At 37.9% G+C, this 16,742-nt stretch overlaps 1 protein-coding gene across 2 annotated transcripts in view; it reads right to left on the bottom strand.

Moving 5' to 3' along the window:
• Positions 1–16,742, bottom strand: part of DOCK4 (dedicator of cytokinesis 4) — a 409,224-nt gene that overhangs the window by 234,574 nt on the left and 157,908 nt on the right. For both annotated transcript variants that reach the window (XM_089673954.1, XM_089673955.1), the window contains exons 7-8: positions 12,273–12,357; positions 8,304–8,455 (exon numbers count right to left, since the gene is read on the bottom strand). In XM_089673954.1, the coding sequence (XP_089530080.1) occupies positions 8,304–8,455; positions 12,273–12,357 (237 nt within the window). The remainder of the gene's footprint in view (positions 1–8,303; positions 8,456–12,272; positions 12,358–16,742) is intronic.

The following is a 16,742-nucleotide window of genomic DNA, read 5'->3' as shown; positions in this document are numbered from 1 at the left end:
CTGTGTCCCATTCTGAAGTTGAAAAGTTGGGATGTAAGCTGTACATTTTCTGTCATTAGATATCCTCAATCTGAAGGGGGCATGATTCAACTGACTTCTTCTGAGCCCAGGTCATCATGGAAATGCCCCAGCATGTGGCTAGACAGTGAAAGGAGAAGTAGCACAGTGATGTGCTCATCTCTCTGTTTTCTTGTTCCAGCCCCATCAGCATATGTAGCAATTTGATTCTTATACTGCTTTTTCCACTTCCATTCCAAAGGTAGCTGCTCATCTGCCATACTCACTGATGACAGTGAGTCTCTATAGCTCACAGAGCACGTTTACAGCTCATTCACACAGGTTCTGAGGTGTGTACAACATGAGCAGCCACTTGTTTATGGGTCCAGGGCAGCTCAGCGCTGGATGCAGGCATCGTGTGTTAGTGGAGATGCAGCAGCTGTGGGGACTCACCCATACATCCAAGTTTGACAAGCATGTGGGAAGGGTACACAGACCCAAATGCCCATTGACTGTCATGCACCCGTCCCATCTGACGTGTGGACGAGTATGTATAATTATATAAACAGGATCAAACTGCGCACATTTCCGGTACCCTTATCTTACAAAGCTGCAAATATTAAAGAGGATAGCCTCTCTTCACAAAAACTGTTAAATAAAGTATTGCGCTTTGTAAAGCAGTAAACTTCACTCAATACCCAAAAGGAATACAACCCACAATATCAACACTATAGTTATGGCATTAAAATACAGCGTTATTACTGGTTGCGTAACTTTATTTCCATATGGACTTTACTTTGTGTTTGCATGAATAACATGTCCCTGGTTTTTGATTTTTACTGATTTGATCACTTTTCATAGGTGTGAGTGTCTTCATAGTGTATGTATATGACCAGTGAAGTTTATACATTATTATTTATGTGTTTGATTTCACTGACTTGATTGCTTTTCATAGGTGTGAGGGCCTCATAGTGCACATGCATGTTGAGTGAAGTTTACTGCTTTACAAAGCGTAATATTTTATTTAACAGAGTACGTACAATTGCTGCATATCCATTGACTAGCAGTCTGCAAGCAGCTCCAGACACATAAACAAACGCCGTCCTCTGCATCTCTGTGAATAAGCTTTAACCATAAATAACATGCTGTTGTGGCCTTGTTCACACAGACACTGAGGCCTGTATAGACAGTGTGTGTTCGGGGCCACTCTCCCTCATGTTTGTCATTAGGATGAGCGGCTGAGTCCATGCAACAGCTGAACATGGGCCTCAATTCCAATGCGAACATTGCCTATATCATTGTGATAATTCAGCCACATAAACAGGCTGAAAGTTTTGCCAGTGTTGATAAAATATCGCTGCAATGTGTGAAGAAAACATAAACCGTGATAATGCAGTCAATATCATGGTTTATTAAACAGATACCTAATTTCTTTCTCCAGGAAGCAGTGATGTAATTCAGCCCCAATTGCAGTGGTTGGCGACCAAGACTCTCAGACACTTTCAACGGTCCTAGAGTACCCGCCCACATTCACTACAATTCCCTGTGGTTGATGGGAACTGTAGTTACCTTTTACTGTAGAGAGAAAGGAGACGATATGATATAATCCCTGCTGTTACACCTCCTGCCTGGCAGAGCAGATGCTGTTATCTTTTGAATTACAAGAGATGAGGTCATGAAAATTCAATTAGACCTTTCTCCTAAATGGTAAGGATTTTCAAAATATTAATTGTTTAGTGCTTTTGTGTGGGGGTGTACTAACGGGTGATTTTTTTGCCTATCCCGGAGTTCTTCTCTAATTATAATAGCTCACTAAATAGCACAGTACTTGAAATATTAAAATTCTGTAAAGTTAAATTCAGCGAAATGTTTGCTATGGCAGATTTTATATCAAGTTTCAGTCAGCTGGGGAAAAACAGGACGGTCTGTCAGAATCAAAATATTTAGACTTTAAACGTGAGAAAATGAAGCTTCGTTTTCTGAGATCGTTTGCCATCTAGAGTACATTTTGCAAAACTGTATGAATCAATAAATCAGTAATGATTATATACAGTACAAGGCCTTAGATATATCAAATTTAACTCAGGTCTGGTACATAAAAGAGCCTATTTATAAAGGCTGGAAAAACAATGGTAATCTCCACATTTGTCCTATTTTGCACTACATTTTTTTTGTTCCACGCTACTCACACCCAATTTATAACTGTAAATAAAATTATACCAGGCTTTAGGCTGACATGAATTATCTTAAACTTTCATCATAAAATCAGGTACAAAGTATAGATAAAATTAAGATAATATAAGATCAATACCTTTGCTAATAATTTCACATGTACTAGCAGATTTAAAAAAAATGGATAAAATGGTCATATCAGGTTTAGAAATAAAGACAACTGTCAGAATAAAATTTTAATATCTACACCCCGTAGAGCAAACATGAAGTACTTGTGTCTCATGTGCACTCAAGTGCCTTCTTACTCCTTCTCTGCAGCCATAGGTTTAAGGATATAATGAACTGAATGCATCCCCAGAGGTTGACCAGGTGAAAAATTACACTAACATCAATTTGCAGCTGAACACTTCGGTAAATGTTTTATGGCTGTTTCTCTTGGTTTAAATACAATCAATTGCAATTCTATGATGTTAAATTCCAAAGTGCCATAATCCTATCCTGGAATTAAAGCAGACCTTCACTTTTTTCTTGTAGCAAGTACCTTTCCCAGCAGATACTTGCTCCTACTTCCTTATTCCTAACCTAAGCGAGGATGACGTTTCCTTAGATCTGATTTCCTCTCCCACTCGTCCACTCATGTATTGCCAAAATGGCGTGTGCAAGCGCAGTGTGCCCATACAGAAAAAAGATCGGCCATAGCCTGGTGACCAACAGTAAGGTAGAAAAGTTGCCAAATTTAAAACATAAATATGAATACCAGTTGTACCTGCAAAAGACTGCAACTGAATGAACCTCAGTCTGGAGCCCCATAGTTGACCCATATGGGACCAGAGCAAACAGCACCTTGGGCTCCCAGATAGGGCTGAAACCCTGATTTTCCACCACAGCATGTGGTCTTCCGGATCATCCAAGGGTGGCTGTTAGGAACTAAGCCCCATTCAGATCTTGGTCTTCCCTGGGAGAGGTCTTCCGGTACAGGGTTAAAAGACAAACCTGAAAAAATCCAGTTCCTAAAGCAAAATTAAAAGGCCAGCCCACATATTGTACCTGACAGGGTCTAAGTACAGCCTCCAGCGCTCAGCTGGGGAGTCATCCGATCCAGACAGCTATAAAAGGATGTCTTAGTAGCTATGTAATAGCAAAAAGAAAAGTAGCTTTGCTTCTCTCAGAGCAGAGAAAAGATGTCCGTCCGTAGGCTGTCCCTACACTTTTCCAGTGTCTAATCACCCAAGGCAGCAGCATAACCTATGGTCTAAGATTCTGATCTTGTGTCCTGTTACAATTAACACATTTGTTTTTCATTATTTTAAGGTGTTTTGTTTAAAAAACAAACATGTGCAACAATTAAAGCTGAACTTCAATCTCTCAATCAATTAACTATTTGTAATTCTTATGCTGCTAACATTAGCAAATAGATAGGAAAGTATATCATATTTACTTGTTTTAAAACTTTTTTTTACATTTCTTCAGTTACTTCCTTGTTTCCTAGCCTAAGCACTCATCTCAGGAGTCTTCAGAAGGGGAGGAGGGGTTCTCTCAGATAAGCACTCCCTCCTGCCTGCATGCCTAAACTAAAGGCAGATGGATTACAGGAATTACAGTAAATGCTACATGAATCATCTGTCATGGCCAGAAATGCTAGGGAGTGTTTTTCAAAGAGATTCCTCAGCAAGGTAATACATGGAGATATGGATGGATGAGTTTGCTCTGAATATTAAAAACGAATTAAAACAGCATTTTTGGGTTGTGGTGATCCGATGCAGTGTAGTTCTGCTTTAACCATTTTATATATTGTATATAATAGTATTTTAGCTAAAACTATACTTTAGGGACAAGCACAATTACTTCATTATTATAACTGCAGCTGCAAAATGTAGCTAACCATTGACTGGCCCTAGCCCAAGATGTTCTGAGACTGCATGTTTTTATAACATTACTCAGAAACAATACAGTTCAATGGGTGCATCAAACATACAGTACAGAACTGCCTCAAAGACGGCATAGTATTCAATGATCTTGATATGATTAGCACAAACAATTTAATATAGGCCTCAATAGGCTCGACTGTAGCAACAAATTCAATTACATTTCATAGCCCTGCTACACCAGGATGACCCAAGTGACCCAGGCTGCTGAGATTCGGCAAATTGAAGCCTAAAGTCAATGACATGTATTGAATAGAATAATGATTTATTTACTACTTTTGATGCTCAGCAAAAAAGTAAGTTGTTAATAAAAAGAGGTAAATCCATGAGGTGACATATACCTCATTGGACCTAACCATCATAAGCCAGCACACTTTAACAGTGTTGCAATTCCTGGAGTAGTTCTTTAAGGATGAAACTAGCTGTTATTGGTTACTGTACTTTACAAACAACAATAATCTGGTAAGATATGGTAGTTGTTGATCATTCCCTTATCAGAAGAAGTTTATATGTCATATATACAAAGAAAACCTAGGTAAAGAAGCGGCCACTTGGAAAAATACTTTGCAGAGAACTTGCAGAGCACACTGAGAACTCTACGTACATCCACTTTAGTCATTCACCTGTGGTTGAGACTAAAATGAAGCAAATGAAGGGTTCCTCTCAGTCTGACAACAAGCAATGATTAAAACCTCACAACAGAGTGCCCTTTTTCATAAATGCTTTCCATTGCAAACACTGACAGCACTGCTAGGCAACTGAAAACAAGACACAAGTCACCAATTAAAACAGCAGTCACACAATTTTTATTTGTTTTTTTCACATCAGTGGGCTGCTAACAGTTCACTTCTAATACTTATAATCTGCAATGTAAAAAGTTACTTGGATGTTGGCACGCCTCAGCTTCTTTGGTACAGCAGAATTCTTGACACGTGCACAGCCTTTAATTACTAGCCTACCAGCACAGCAATTGCATTTGCAAAGAACAGAAAAATGTAAACCAAATTAAGCAACATGTAACAATGCAGTAATAGCATTATGTCTTACAAAGCCAGCTACTCTTATAGGGTTCATTTGTAACTAAATACAGTTCACTAATGTTATAATCCAGGAGGAAAGTGATTCCATATATAGAATATAATAGACTAGAAATTTAAAGCACATTATGTTATCAAAGCTAAATATTTCATATAATATCACGATTTAAAATTATGAATTTAAAAATTCAATTTTAGAACTTTAAAAGACGGAGGACAATTTAAATTGATCCAAGGGTTATTTCTGGAAATATACTGTAGATGTCTACCATAGTTATGGAACCATTTTGTGGCATCGTGACCAAGTATTTATGATGGGGCATCTTAACATACCATTAGCACTCATAGGCATTCTACAGATACAACATGTACTGTATATTGCACTTAAATCTATTTAACTGTGTAACTTTGTCATATAATCAGCACACTTATTTACGGTTTATCATTCAGTAAGCAGTTAAGTTTGCACTTGCTAAAAGCCTAGAAAATTGTTGCTTTATTCTTTCCTAACCAGAAATTAATACATATAATACCTATATAACCCAGTAAACACAATAGGTAACCTTCACTACAACTTTTCCACTAATTTGTCTCACTAAATGTTTACATTTAAAGAATTTTTATTTCGTACATGATTTTAATAACTACCCTGAGCAGATATTTTTTTATTATAAGTTGACACATGGATAAATGTGAAAACATACAGTTTAGACTTAAGTGTGCATTCTTACAACGATTAAAATAAACTTTTTGAACTGCTGTATATTTTTTACAGTCCGTTTATAACTTTAAAGTGGTTCCAAAAGCTGAAGGTTTTTTATGTTCATGCATGAAAGTAAAAAAGGTGCAGCTCCCCCCTCATCCCTCACGGGGGTGGAACTGAACCACGCGCATACATACAGAGGCGGCTCTGGGAGCTCTCAGCAAGGGGGAGGGGACAGAAGCGGCAAGAAGAGGAAGATCAGGGTTTGTTCTGTGCAAAATCATTGCACAAAGCAGGTAAGTATAACATGTTTGTTAATTTAAAAAAAAAAAAAAACCTTTACAACCACGTTAACAGCCACAACCTGCCAACTGCTGGTGCCATATTGATACTTTTTGTTCAAGGCATAAAGATACGCGATTACTACAGTTGCCCATCACATGACTGACAACCACGCGGATTGGTGCCGGATCACCATCTATGACATAGCATGAGTGGAAAAGAGATTACAACAAAGCAAGTTGCTAACACCAATGTCCATGTTTTTATCTTCACAGATTAATTGTAATGACTGTTGTAATTAAAAGTATACGCTTACTGCATAGGGCAGACATTTAACACATAGGGGATGCAAGAAAAGTTCTGCCAAGTAGAAACTGCATGCAAATATGGTTGCATTCATGCACATCAGTTACTTTAATCTTTAACACTCACTGATAATAATGTGTGTGTGTATTAGATAGATAGAAATACAAAACACACTGTATATTGCATTGCCTTATAAAAAAAAAACAAAAGGTGTGTCAATATATAAACGTAAGAAGATTTGCTATCTGTAAGAGTCACAGTAATGCTCAACAGATTCCATGTGAACGTGAAAAGGAGAAATGACTGCATGGAGTGATCACCATGTCAAGAAATTAAATCAGAAGATTATCAGGGGAAAAGAAAAGAAAATACATTGAGGCATTTTGGCTTTCAGTAGCTGCGCAACTTTTTTGCTTTCATGTGCAAAATGTTCAAAGCTTTGATATTCTATGTTTTAAATGTATAATGCAAGAAGCAGTTGGTTTAAAACCAATTAAAATATAGACTTCCCTGACTTTTCTTAGGATCCTCAAAGTTTAGAATAGTTGGCTACTTTAGACAAAACGTAACAACTCCATAAGTGAATGCATTTATATGTGTGATTTGCTGGGCTCACATGGATAACTCCTGTGTGCCATAATCCATTTATCTCATAGAGCCTAAAGCCACCCATAGATGGATTGAATCTCGGCTGGTTCAGCAGCCAGTTATTGTTAAAAATAAATTTCTAGCAGGTAGAAGTGAATTTGCATGTCTATGTCTCTGCAGTGCAAGGCACAGTCATGGCCCACTCCCAGCATCTGTTAGATGGTGAAAACAGTCAATGAAAAGCCAGCATACACGTGTAGAAGTTATATTCTTAGTGACAGCCAAATGACCAAAGAAAGCAGACACTGGAGGAAAAACAAAATATGATGGCAGCAGCGGTGAGAAAAGTGGGAGCATAGTGCACAGACCTCACATCACTGGCGGAGGGTAAAATCTGCTGTAGCCACTCCCCACTAAAGCTCCACTCTAACAAAATGGTCTTCCCCATAAACATACAACAAAGACAACCAAACCACTCAATTTGTGGTTTGTGGTAAAGAAAACTTTAGTAAGGGATAAAAATGTCCCTGCCCCTTGTAACCATCCTACTGGCCAGCGAGCCTACCTATCACATTAAAGAACTAATAGGGAGACTTAGAACGGAGAGAGGCCAAAGCAAAATGTATTTGTTGTTTTGATATGCGGATATTATTAAATATAATCCTTAATTCTTTTTTTTCTAGCACTGCCCAGATTTGAAACAGGTTTACAGAACGTTGGGAGGTACATTTTCTCAGTTCATGGGCAAATATTAATTTGTGGTTATATTTTTATACCACATATTAACAAGGACAATTCAAACTGAGTAATGAAAAACAGGATAAGCAGATGCTGTTCATTTGTCAAAATGTTAACAAACAAAATACATGATATTTAAAAAAATAAATAAATTATACATAAAACACAAACAAATTTTACACAAAAAAAATAATTTGTCAGATTCAGCATTAGCACTATGACACAAGCAGTAGTATGGAACTACCTCTTTTATGGAATACTGAAAGGAAAAATTAATTGCCAACATCAAAAACCCCATGCAAATTTAAAGCTGAAAGTCCCCAAACATAAATTCTGTATGCAGTGTGGTTACACTGTACTGCAACACTACTTAAATTTTTCAAACAAAACCAATTATTTAGCAGTGTTACATTAGCAGAGCAAATCACTCTAACTGTTCACATAAGCATTAAAACCAGTTAGCTGTGATTTAAAATTTGTAGTCATTTATTATTGCAAGCAAATTAAAGTGATATATGCCATAACTCTCCCCACCAAAATATCTGAAAGAGTTACCTTATTGGTCGATTTTCTTTGCTGTCAAAAAGTGAGAATATCACTTCTAACTCTTCTCCCAGGTTAGAGCACATTAAACTTTTCATCTGCACAAAAAGATGGTGACTACTTGCTGGTACTGGGGTGTCCTTTTTTCTATGTCTGTGTTCCATCTGTAAAATATCAAGGGTGAAAAGGTAAACCTATGGCTCCCATGAAAAGAAATCTTATTTCATTCAACTAATGCCTGCTCTGACACATTTACAAATTTAAAAAAAATGAAACATGTATATGTTATATCTAAACCTGAGATCAGAATGTACATATATCGCAGCTTACTAGTCTAAAGATATGGTGGGTGCATTTATATTTTCTCACCCTAGGAAAGGACTACAGAATACCTCCTGCTCTTATCTTCTCCATAACAAGGGGGGGGGGGGGAGATTCTGCAGTCCTCAGAGAGTTAGGAACAATGTAAATGTACCCAAAAAGGACCACTGCTGAGATCTGTGTAGTGCAATAATATGCACACACAGCTGACAAATATGAATGTTTATTTTTCCCCAATCGTAGCAGATAACTGTCTCTTGATTCCCATCTCATGCATACAGGTAACTTTAAAATCAGATTAGTTCTTTCACATTCAAGGGTGCCCCCAGTCTACATACCCATCACAGCGGCCTTAGACAGGCAGATATTACAGATAATCTACACATTTTCAAACTCGCACAGTTTGGGAACTACCTTATTTTTAATCTTAAATTGAATACACTCAGCACATGGACAATCACACCATAAAGGCTTTATTCCCGTATACCTAACTGAAATAACTCAAACCAAGAATGCTGGAATTTTTTCTTGTAATAAAAATAATTCCTGACAAAGAGAAGTCCATGTAACCCTACTTCAACATAGCTTGATTCTGGAAATGCCTGAATTGCAAACACACCTTTTGTGACACTAATGCTAGTGCTGTAGACAGTAGTCTACAAACTGTTGCTCTTTGCTTGCCTTTATCTGGACAATGGGGCATTATTCTTCCCACTGACACCAGTGATGCGGCACTATTTCTTCCACTGACACCAGTGATGGAGCACTATTCTTCCCACTGACATCAGTGATAGGGACACTATTCCTCCCAATGAAGGGGCACTATTCCTCCCACTGACGCCAATGATGGGGCACTATTCCTCCCACTGACACCAATGATGGGGCACTATTTCCTCCAACTGACACCAATGAAGGGGCACTATTCCTCTCACTATCACCAATGATGGACCACTGTTACCGACACCCAGGACATTTTCTACTCCTACTAGCCACAGTCCAGTCCCTCCAAAGTCTGAAGGATAATAAATTGACACTTTATGTAGAAAATGTGGAACCCCCTGCTGTAAAGAATGAGTTCTGTATTAAAAAAAAAACAAATACAAAAAATAACCCAGCACACTACCCAGTTAGTCAGCAACAAACAAATGTTATACATATATATATATATATATATACATATACACATATACATACATATACACACACACACATACATACATATATATATATACACACACATATATATATATATATATATATATATATATATATTATATATATACACATACATATACACACACACACATACATATATATATATATATATACACACACACATATATATATATATATATATATATATATATATTATATATATACACATACATATACACACACACACACACACATATACATACAGTATATAAATGTGTCCTTTTCTGCATAATGTGGTCTCTAATGCTAAACTTGGGACACATATAGATCCTTTTCTGTTATCCCACCCATTTTCTCTGCTCCTTAAGCATCTGCTGTTTCTGACCCCCGCACCACAAATTTACTTATGCCTGAGGGTGCACACTAGTATATGAGGTACGTATACAATTAATGTAAATAATACAACATTTAAGGGTTGTGGCCTGGAGAGTAAATATATCTCCCATGGTACAGGCTGTGGATCTTAAAAGGGTCAGTGGAGGATTTACTGGTCAAGAGGAGTATGTGTGGATTGTGTAGTTGGTCCAAGAAGTCTGGGATAGTGGGGGTGGTTATCTAAGTAGGTGGAAGCTTTTATGAAGCTTTGAATACCTTGAAAAAGCTGTGCTGTCAGTGAAAGACACAGGTGATATACATACAGAGACACACAAAGGGAACGCAACAAAAAGAAAAAACATGACCTTAGAACATTATTTCTCAACCTTTTTTCAGTCAAGGCACCCTTTAAAATTATAGACAAATTTCAAGGCACCCTTCAAAATTATGGACAGTCTTGAGGCACCCCATTCTAAAATGTGAAAACTATTCTAATAGTTTTATACAATGCAGCAACATCCACACACGTAGGTCACCCAACATTAGAGGTGATTTATACTTCCAAAGCAAATACACTTTTGTATACACGGATACTGAGTAGTATTCCAGTGTTTCTCTTCTCCCTCAGTTTTTCTCCATGACTAGGCTAATGTGACCCCAGCACTGATGAAAAGGAGCAGGGGAGGGTCAAACCAGGATGCTGTACAGGCAGCCGACATCCTCCTTCTCAACTTATGATGTCATTGGTTGTCAGGATGCCAGCAGCTAGAAGGTAGTAATGGTGCACAATGAAAACCTGTGGCTTTGTGTAACTAAATGGCAGGCTTGTTTCACCTGCTGGCTTGTATACAAGTTTTGGGAAATTTTTAGACATTTTGCCAAAGCACCCCTGAAGAAACTTCAAGGCACCCCAGGGTGCCTGGGAACCCTGGTTGAAAAAAGCTGCCTTAGAGTACAGTAAGTGACTGTATATAACTACTGTCTGTAATCTTGCTGAATACATTACCTGATGTGATATATTATTGTTTTATTTCTGCTAGTGTTTCATAAAGCTAGTTATGTGTAGTCACGGGTTTATTTGCTTTGGAGCTACCAAGTGTTTTAAATATAGTGTTGACATTGGTAAATCAGCTTGGCTTGGACTGTCTGCAGAACAACTTCTATGTTAGTTGGAAAACAATGATGTACATTATCATATGATCAGTCTCTCACAGACTTTTTTACATGATAGCTGCTTCAAAAAGTCTCCTGTAATAGTAATAACAGTGGATTTCAGGTATGGTCAGCAACTATGCTACTAAAAAAAAAAATTTAACTTTCGTGATCAAAATACATTTTTCTTAAAAAGTCTCTACTTTCCTGTACTGTCTAAATAAGCATTATTTACCAGTAGTGCTTATTTAAGAAGTGGTTGTAAACCCTTTCATATACCCAGTGAAGTGACAGGCCTCAGGTGATACACAGAGAAGACATAAATCCTCCCACATAAGATGTGCCTGTATCTGCATTCTTTTCTGCTCCACATCCATTCAAAGTGCTGAATTTATAAACTCTGTATGAGAGTTCAGAAAAAAGGGGATGGAGAGCGGAAATTAACAATGGAGAATGTCACCGAGGATCACCAATATGGGTCTAAAAGTTTTAATGAACGATCACATAGTTACAACAAGGCAACATTTTGGAGTCTCGCAGGACCCTTTCATCAGGCATGTAACCGTCACATGCCTGACAAAGGGGTCCTTCCAAAACGCTGCCTTGCTGTAACTATGTTATCGTGCATTAAAACTTGTCAAAAGTGATTCATGCCAATAGCTGAGGAATGAAGCAGCAGACAGAAATGACACTTACTTCTCTTAATTGAGACAAGTACACCTTATAGAGGGATATGCTTTGCTCTTATTTCATGTCTGAGGTTTACAACCACTTTAACCACACTGCTTCATGGTAAACTACACCACATTTAAGCCATGACAGGCTGCGAGTGCCACCTGATGCTGAGCCCTTTGGTCTCACTTCTCTGATGGACCCCAGGTACCCCAATCCTGCATGGATTGAAAAAAAAAAAAATAGAAGCAAAACGAGGTTTCCAATCACAAAGAGTGTTTGTATCCTTCACGAATATCAACTTACCAATCGATATAATTCAGTAACACTAATTTCTTCTGGATCCACCATGGCAAATTCTTTCCTAGGAACCAAATCCAGTCCCAACTGCCTATAAGTAAAATAATAATTAATTATAATCTTCATATACTATGACATAACCAGTACCATAAAAGGTACTATAAAGTATGTAGCACATTATTTCATTTGACTAAAGTGGGAAAGAGCCAGTGTTTGGCACATACAAAAAAAAAAAAAAAACATAAAAAATTTAGGATCATGTGCATGCACCTCAAAATGCTCTCAATTTTCATATTGCTAAAAAACAGATAGCAAAATGAGTTAGTTCAAAGTAGAAGCTGTCAAGAGATGTAATTTGCCTTTACGTTAAATCCTGCAGTAACACCTGCTGAGCCAATACAGTTGATAAGCATGAAGAATAAAAAATCTTATGATCTCATCACGAAAAGTGGCTAGGAGGCGCACATATTCTCCATTGCAAATAAAACAGTAAGGGCTAAACTGAAGGTATCTTCAAATGTGGCTAATGCTGTCCGCTAATATCCTACTGACTTGACCAGTCCTCCACTCCACGTTCCCTTGAGAAATAGCATTTTCTAAGATATTAGTAATTAACTCTGTTTTGCGACATTTTGCCAAGCCAATCATATTTTTGCTAAATCATATGACCATTTTCACTTTTCCTCTTGCAACGAGAACATGCTGTAGCAAGACTGCCCATTTCCCTCTTTTTCCTAAAATAATGTAAGGATGTTTCTTCCTTTGTAAAGAAAGATGGTTTCTAATACCCTAATATAAAAAGTATTAAAAAAGGGGGTGTAAACCCATAAATAAAAATCATTGTTTAACTGAGGGGGAACAGTATTTGATATTCACAACCAGAAAATGTAAATTTAGTACGAGAAACAAAAATAACAGAATAGCATACAGTACACAACATCTTAAGATGACTTTTCTTTTTCCCAAGAATCATTAAAAAGTTATCTTGACTAGCATTGGCATTCAGCATTGCAGTCTTCACATTAATAATAAATATTGTACCCTAGGGGGGACTATACAAAACCAAGCAACAGCACAGCACGAGCCTTGGAAACTAAATCTATATTGTCGGGAGTGTAAAAATAATAACTGGCATTTTCCGTCTGTTTATCCAACATTATCCTAATACAGTGGTGATTGATCTGGCACAACAGTAAATTAAAGAGGTTTGAACGTCACAAGGTTTTTCACCTGAATGCACAGCCAGCATTCAAGTTTAAAACATTCCACTATATTTTTTCTCTTCCCCCTAGCCCCTAAATACTTACCTAAATCCTGTATCGATCTAGCATTGTGCCCGTCTGCAGCAGTGCTGATCTTTCTACTTGGTCTCACATGGCAGATTGATAGCAGTGGAATCCATAGGCCCCTGCTGCTCTCAAAATACAGTGAGAAGTAAGCAGGGAGAAGGGCCAAGCTGGGCTGCGTGTGTCTATAGACACACACGGGCTGGCTTCGGAGTGATCCTATGTCTGTTCCATTAGCAAGCAGCTTGCTATGGGGGAAGACATAGTAAAGGAGGAGCGGAGAGCAGCAGCGGGGGACCCTAGAGATGGAGGTAAGGGTCCGCTCTATGGAATACCAATGCACAGAACAGGCAAGTATTAACCCCTTATCTTTATTTTAGGTGAAAACAAAGGAGGCATTGTGCCAAAACTGAAGGCCTTATAAAGAAATTACATTAGGTAATTAAACAAAATAGTTTCCTCACTGTCACAACCATTGTATCATAGCAAATATTGATAAGGTTATTCAAGGAGCATGGCCTGAAAGCCATGTTGCACCTAACACCATTAGGTTAATGTAGTAATACTGTATATGGGGACAGAGATTTCTATCATCTGCCCATCCTCCATTCATAGTTGTAGCATGACATCTATGAATGGAGCATCTGGTCTAAAAAATAGTTGGGCTCTCCTGATGAGAACTTGTCACATCTCCCACAGGTCCATTAACCACACTGGAAGATTTTGGTGGAGTGGGTGGAAAGGCATGGATAGGGGAGGATTTCCTTAACAAAAGAGGCATCAGCACAAGGGAAAAAACCTACTGACTGTGCATTATGGCCCTTGCACTGATTTTTCTGTTTCTTTTTTTTTTTGGTGTTAGGCTTTAAACTTGGAATTAACAAATAAAATGCATTCCTTTAGTTGGAATAAATTCCTGTTTATATCATCACATCAACTGCTAGATGTGTTGCATGTTTTTTTTTAATGCTTGCTGTTGTTTTCACCTAGTAATCTAGCCAGTAGGTCTGTTGTTTTTCAACAGAACAAGCTGTCCTGCAGATGAAGCAGTTAGGGGGTTGAGACAAACCATTTAACATTGAGAGGAGTGCTTACAATGATCAGCTTTTATTCATGTAAAACCTTTAACCCAAAAAGACCAAAACTATTGCTGTAAATGCTATCTGGAGTTTGGCTTCAATTTGTTTGACAAACCACACAGACAGGTGCTCACAATATTCATATTTTATTCACTTATGTAAAACCTTTATCCTAAAAGAGGAAAATGTAAATGCTTAAAAAGTGCTAGCCTTTAATTTATTAGTTCATCTGAATCTGCTAGTACATCTAACACTACTCTTCCACAAGAATGACAATGCTGCTGTCAAAAGAGGTCTCCGTTGCATCTTCATCCAGACTGGGGGCACATTAATACAAGAGATGTGTTACTGGCCAGATCACCAGATGAAAACAGAGGGGGGGGGAAAAAAGCCTAAAAAAGAAAACTAAATGCAGCCACTACATCAAATGATTTGTAAGTTTCATTATATTACATTTTTTTGTTTTGGGTTAATACCGTTTAAATAAAAAAATAGCTTATCAATCCCTAAATGTGCTTGTTGCATTAGTTTTCTTTTTCCAGCTGTTTTTCCGTTATTTTCACCTGGTGATCCAGCCAGTACCATATTTTGTGTCTTGAGGGGTTTTCTATATGGATGGAGGAGCAATGAAGAAACCTTAGTACAACAGCATTGTCAGTTGGAGAGAGGGCAGAGTTAGATGCACTAGCAGATTTAAATGGACTTTACAAACAAATTAAAGGTGAGCTCCAACTTTCACTTTTTAAGCATTTGCAGCAACAGTCTTTTTTCTTTCCCTTTTGGCATAAAGATTTTACATAAATGAATAAAATCTGAATGTTGTGAGCATCTCTGTCAGTGTTCAATGGTTGGTCTCAACCCTCTAACTGCTACTTTTGCTGGACAGTTTGGTTTGTTAATGAAAGTTACAAAAATAAAAGACTGGCTGGATCAAAAGGAGAAAATAAAGGGGAAAAAAGCCCAAAAGAGAAAGGTAATGCAGCCACAGCATCTAAGAATTAGTAAACCGCAATATAATCCACTTTTGTTTTGGGGTTTAATACAGCTTAAACACAAACAAACCTTTTTATGAAAAACAATTATCCATTCTCAGAACTTACTGCTTACCAAATCAATTATAAATAAGACATCTTACAGAAGATAGTAAGTGGTAGAATATTATTATTATTATACAGTATTTATATAGCGCCAATAGTTTGCTCAGCGCTGTACATTATAGTGGGAGACAGTACAGTATCAATACAATGCAATGCAATTCGGGGGCCCTGCTCCTTTGAGCTGTAGAATACACTCTAATGCATTTCATACTTAAAAGAGCTTAGTCAGAGCCTTTGAATAAAGTCCTCACTCTAAAGCTGGCCCCATAGATATATTGAATCTTGGCTGAGATTCAATCCATGTTTGAGAAGGCTAGTTGTACTGAAGTCGATCCAGCGATCGTCTTTAGTACAACCAGCCTGTCAGATTTTTTTACATGCTATCAGCGCCGGTGGCTATAGCCACTAGCAGTGATTAATGTGTTCTGCCAGCAGGAAAGGCTTCCCCTCAGCAGAACACAAGACCACTGCAGGGGGGATTCCCCCATCAACACTGACTGTATTGATGAGGCAGAATTGAGTGATTTTCTTTCCTTCCACCACTGGAAAATTGTATAATCTATGGCTTGTCTGTACCAGTGTTTTGGCTACTGACCAAGAATTCTGAGATGCTGTCTTATTAAGGTAAAGCTAACATTTGGGCCAAACTTAGTTCAGCTCAAATCTAGAAGAATCTGTCACAGGATAGCAGGATTCTGCCCCAGGGATGGAATAAATTATGCCACAGGGGGAAGTTCTGGGTTGGGGGCTGGGTTGATGCTGGTGGAGTACCCCCAACAGCTGTACTATGAAAACTGTGCTGTATACTACCTACCCATGACTACTGTTCAATGTGTTAAACAATGCCTACTCCTGATCCCTATACACTGTGCTGTACTATCATACTCCTGACCACTGTACTCTGCTGTGCTTATAAACATTTGACCAATGTACACTGTGATGTATGTAACATACTCCTAACTGCTGTACATTACATACTCCTGGCCACTGTGCTCTGTATGCCGTGCCATACTG

This window comes from Staurois parvus, unplaced genomic scaffold (genome assembly GCF_062004578.1).
Source record: "Staurois parvus isolate SC_StPar_1 unplaced genomic scaffold, SC_StPar_1.0 ptg000147l, whole genome shotgun sequence".
Classification (NCBI taxonomy): domain Eukaryota; kingdom Metazoa; phylum Chordata; class Amphibia; order Anura; family Ranidae; genus Staurois; species Staurois parvus.
The sequence above is the reverse complement of the archived record's forward strand: the minus strand, read 5'-3'. Positions and strand labels throughout refer to the sequence as shown.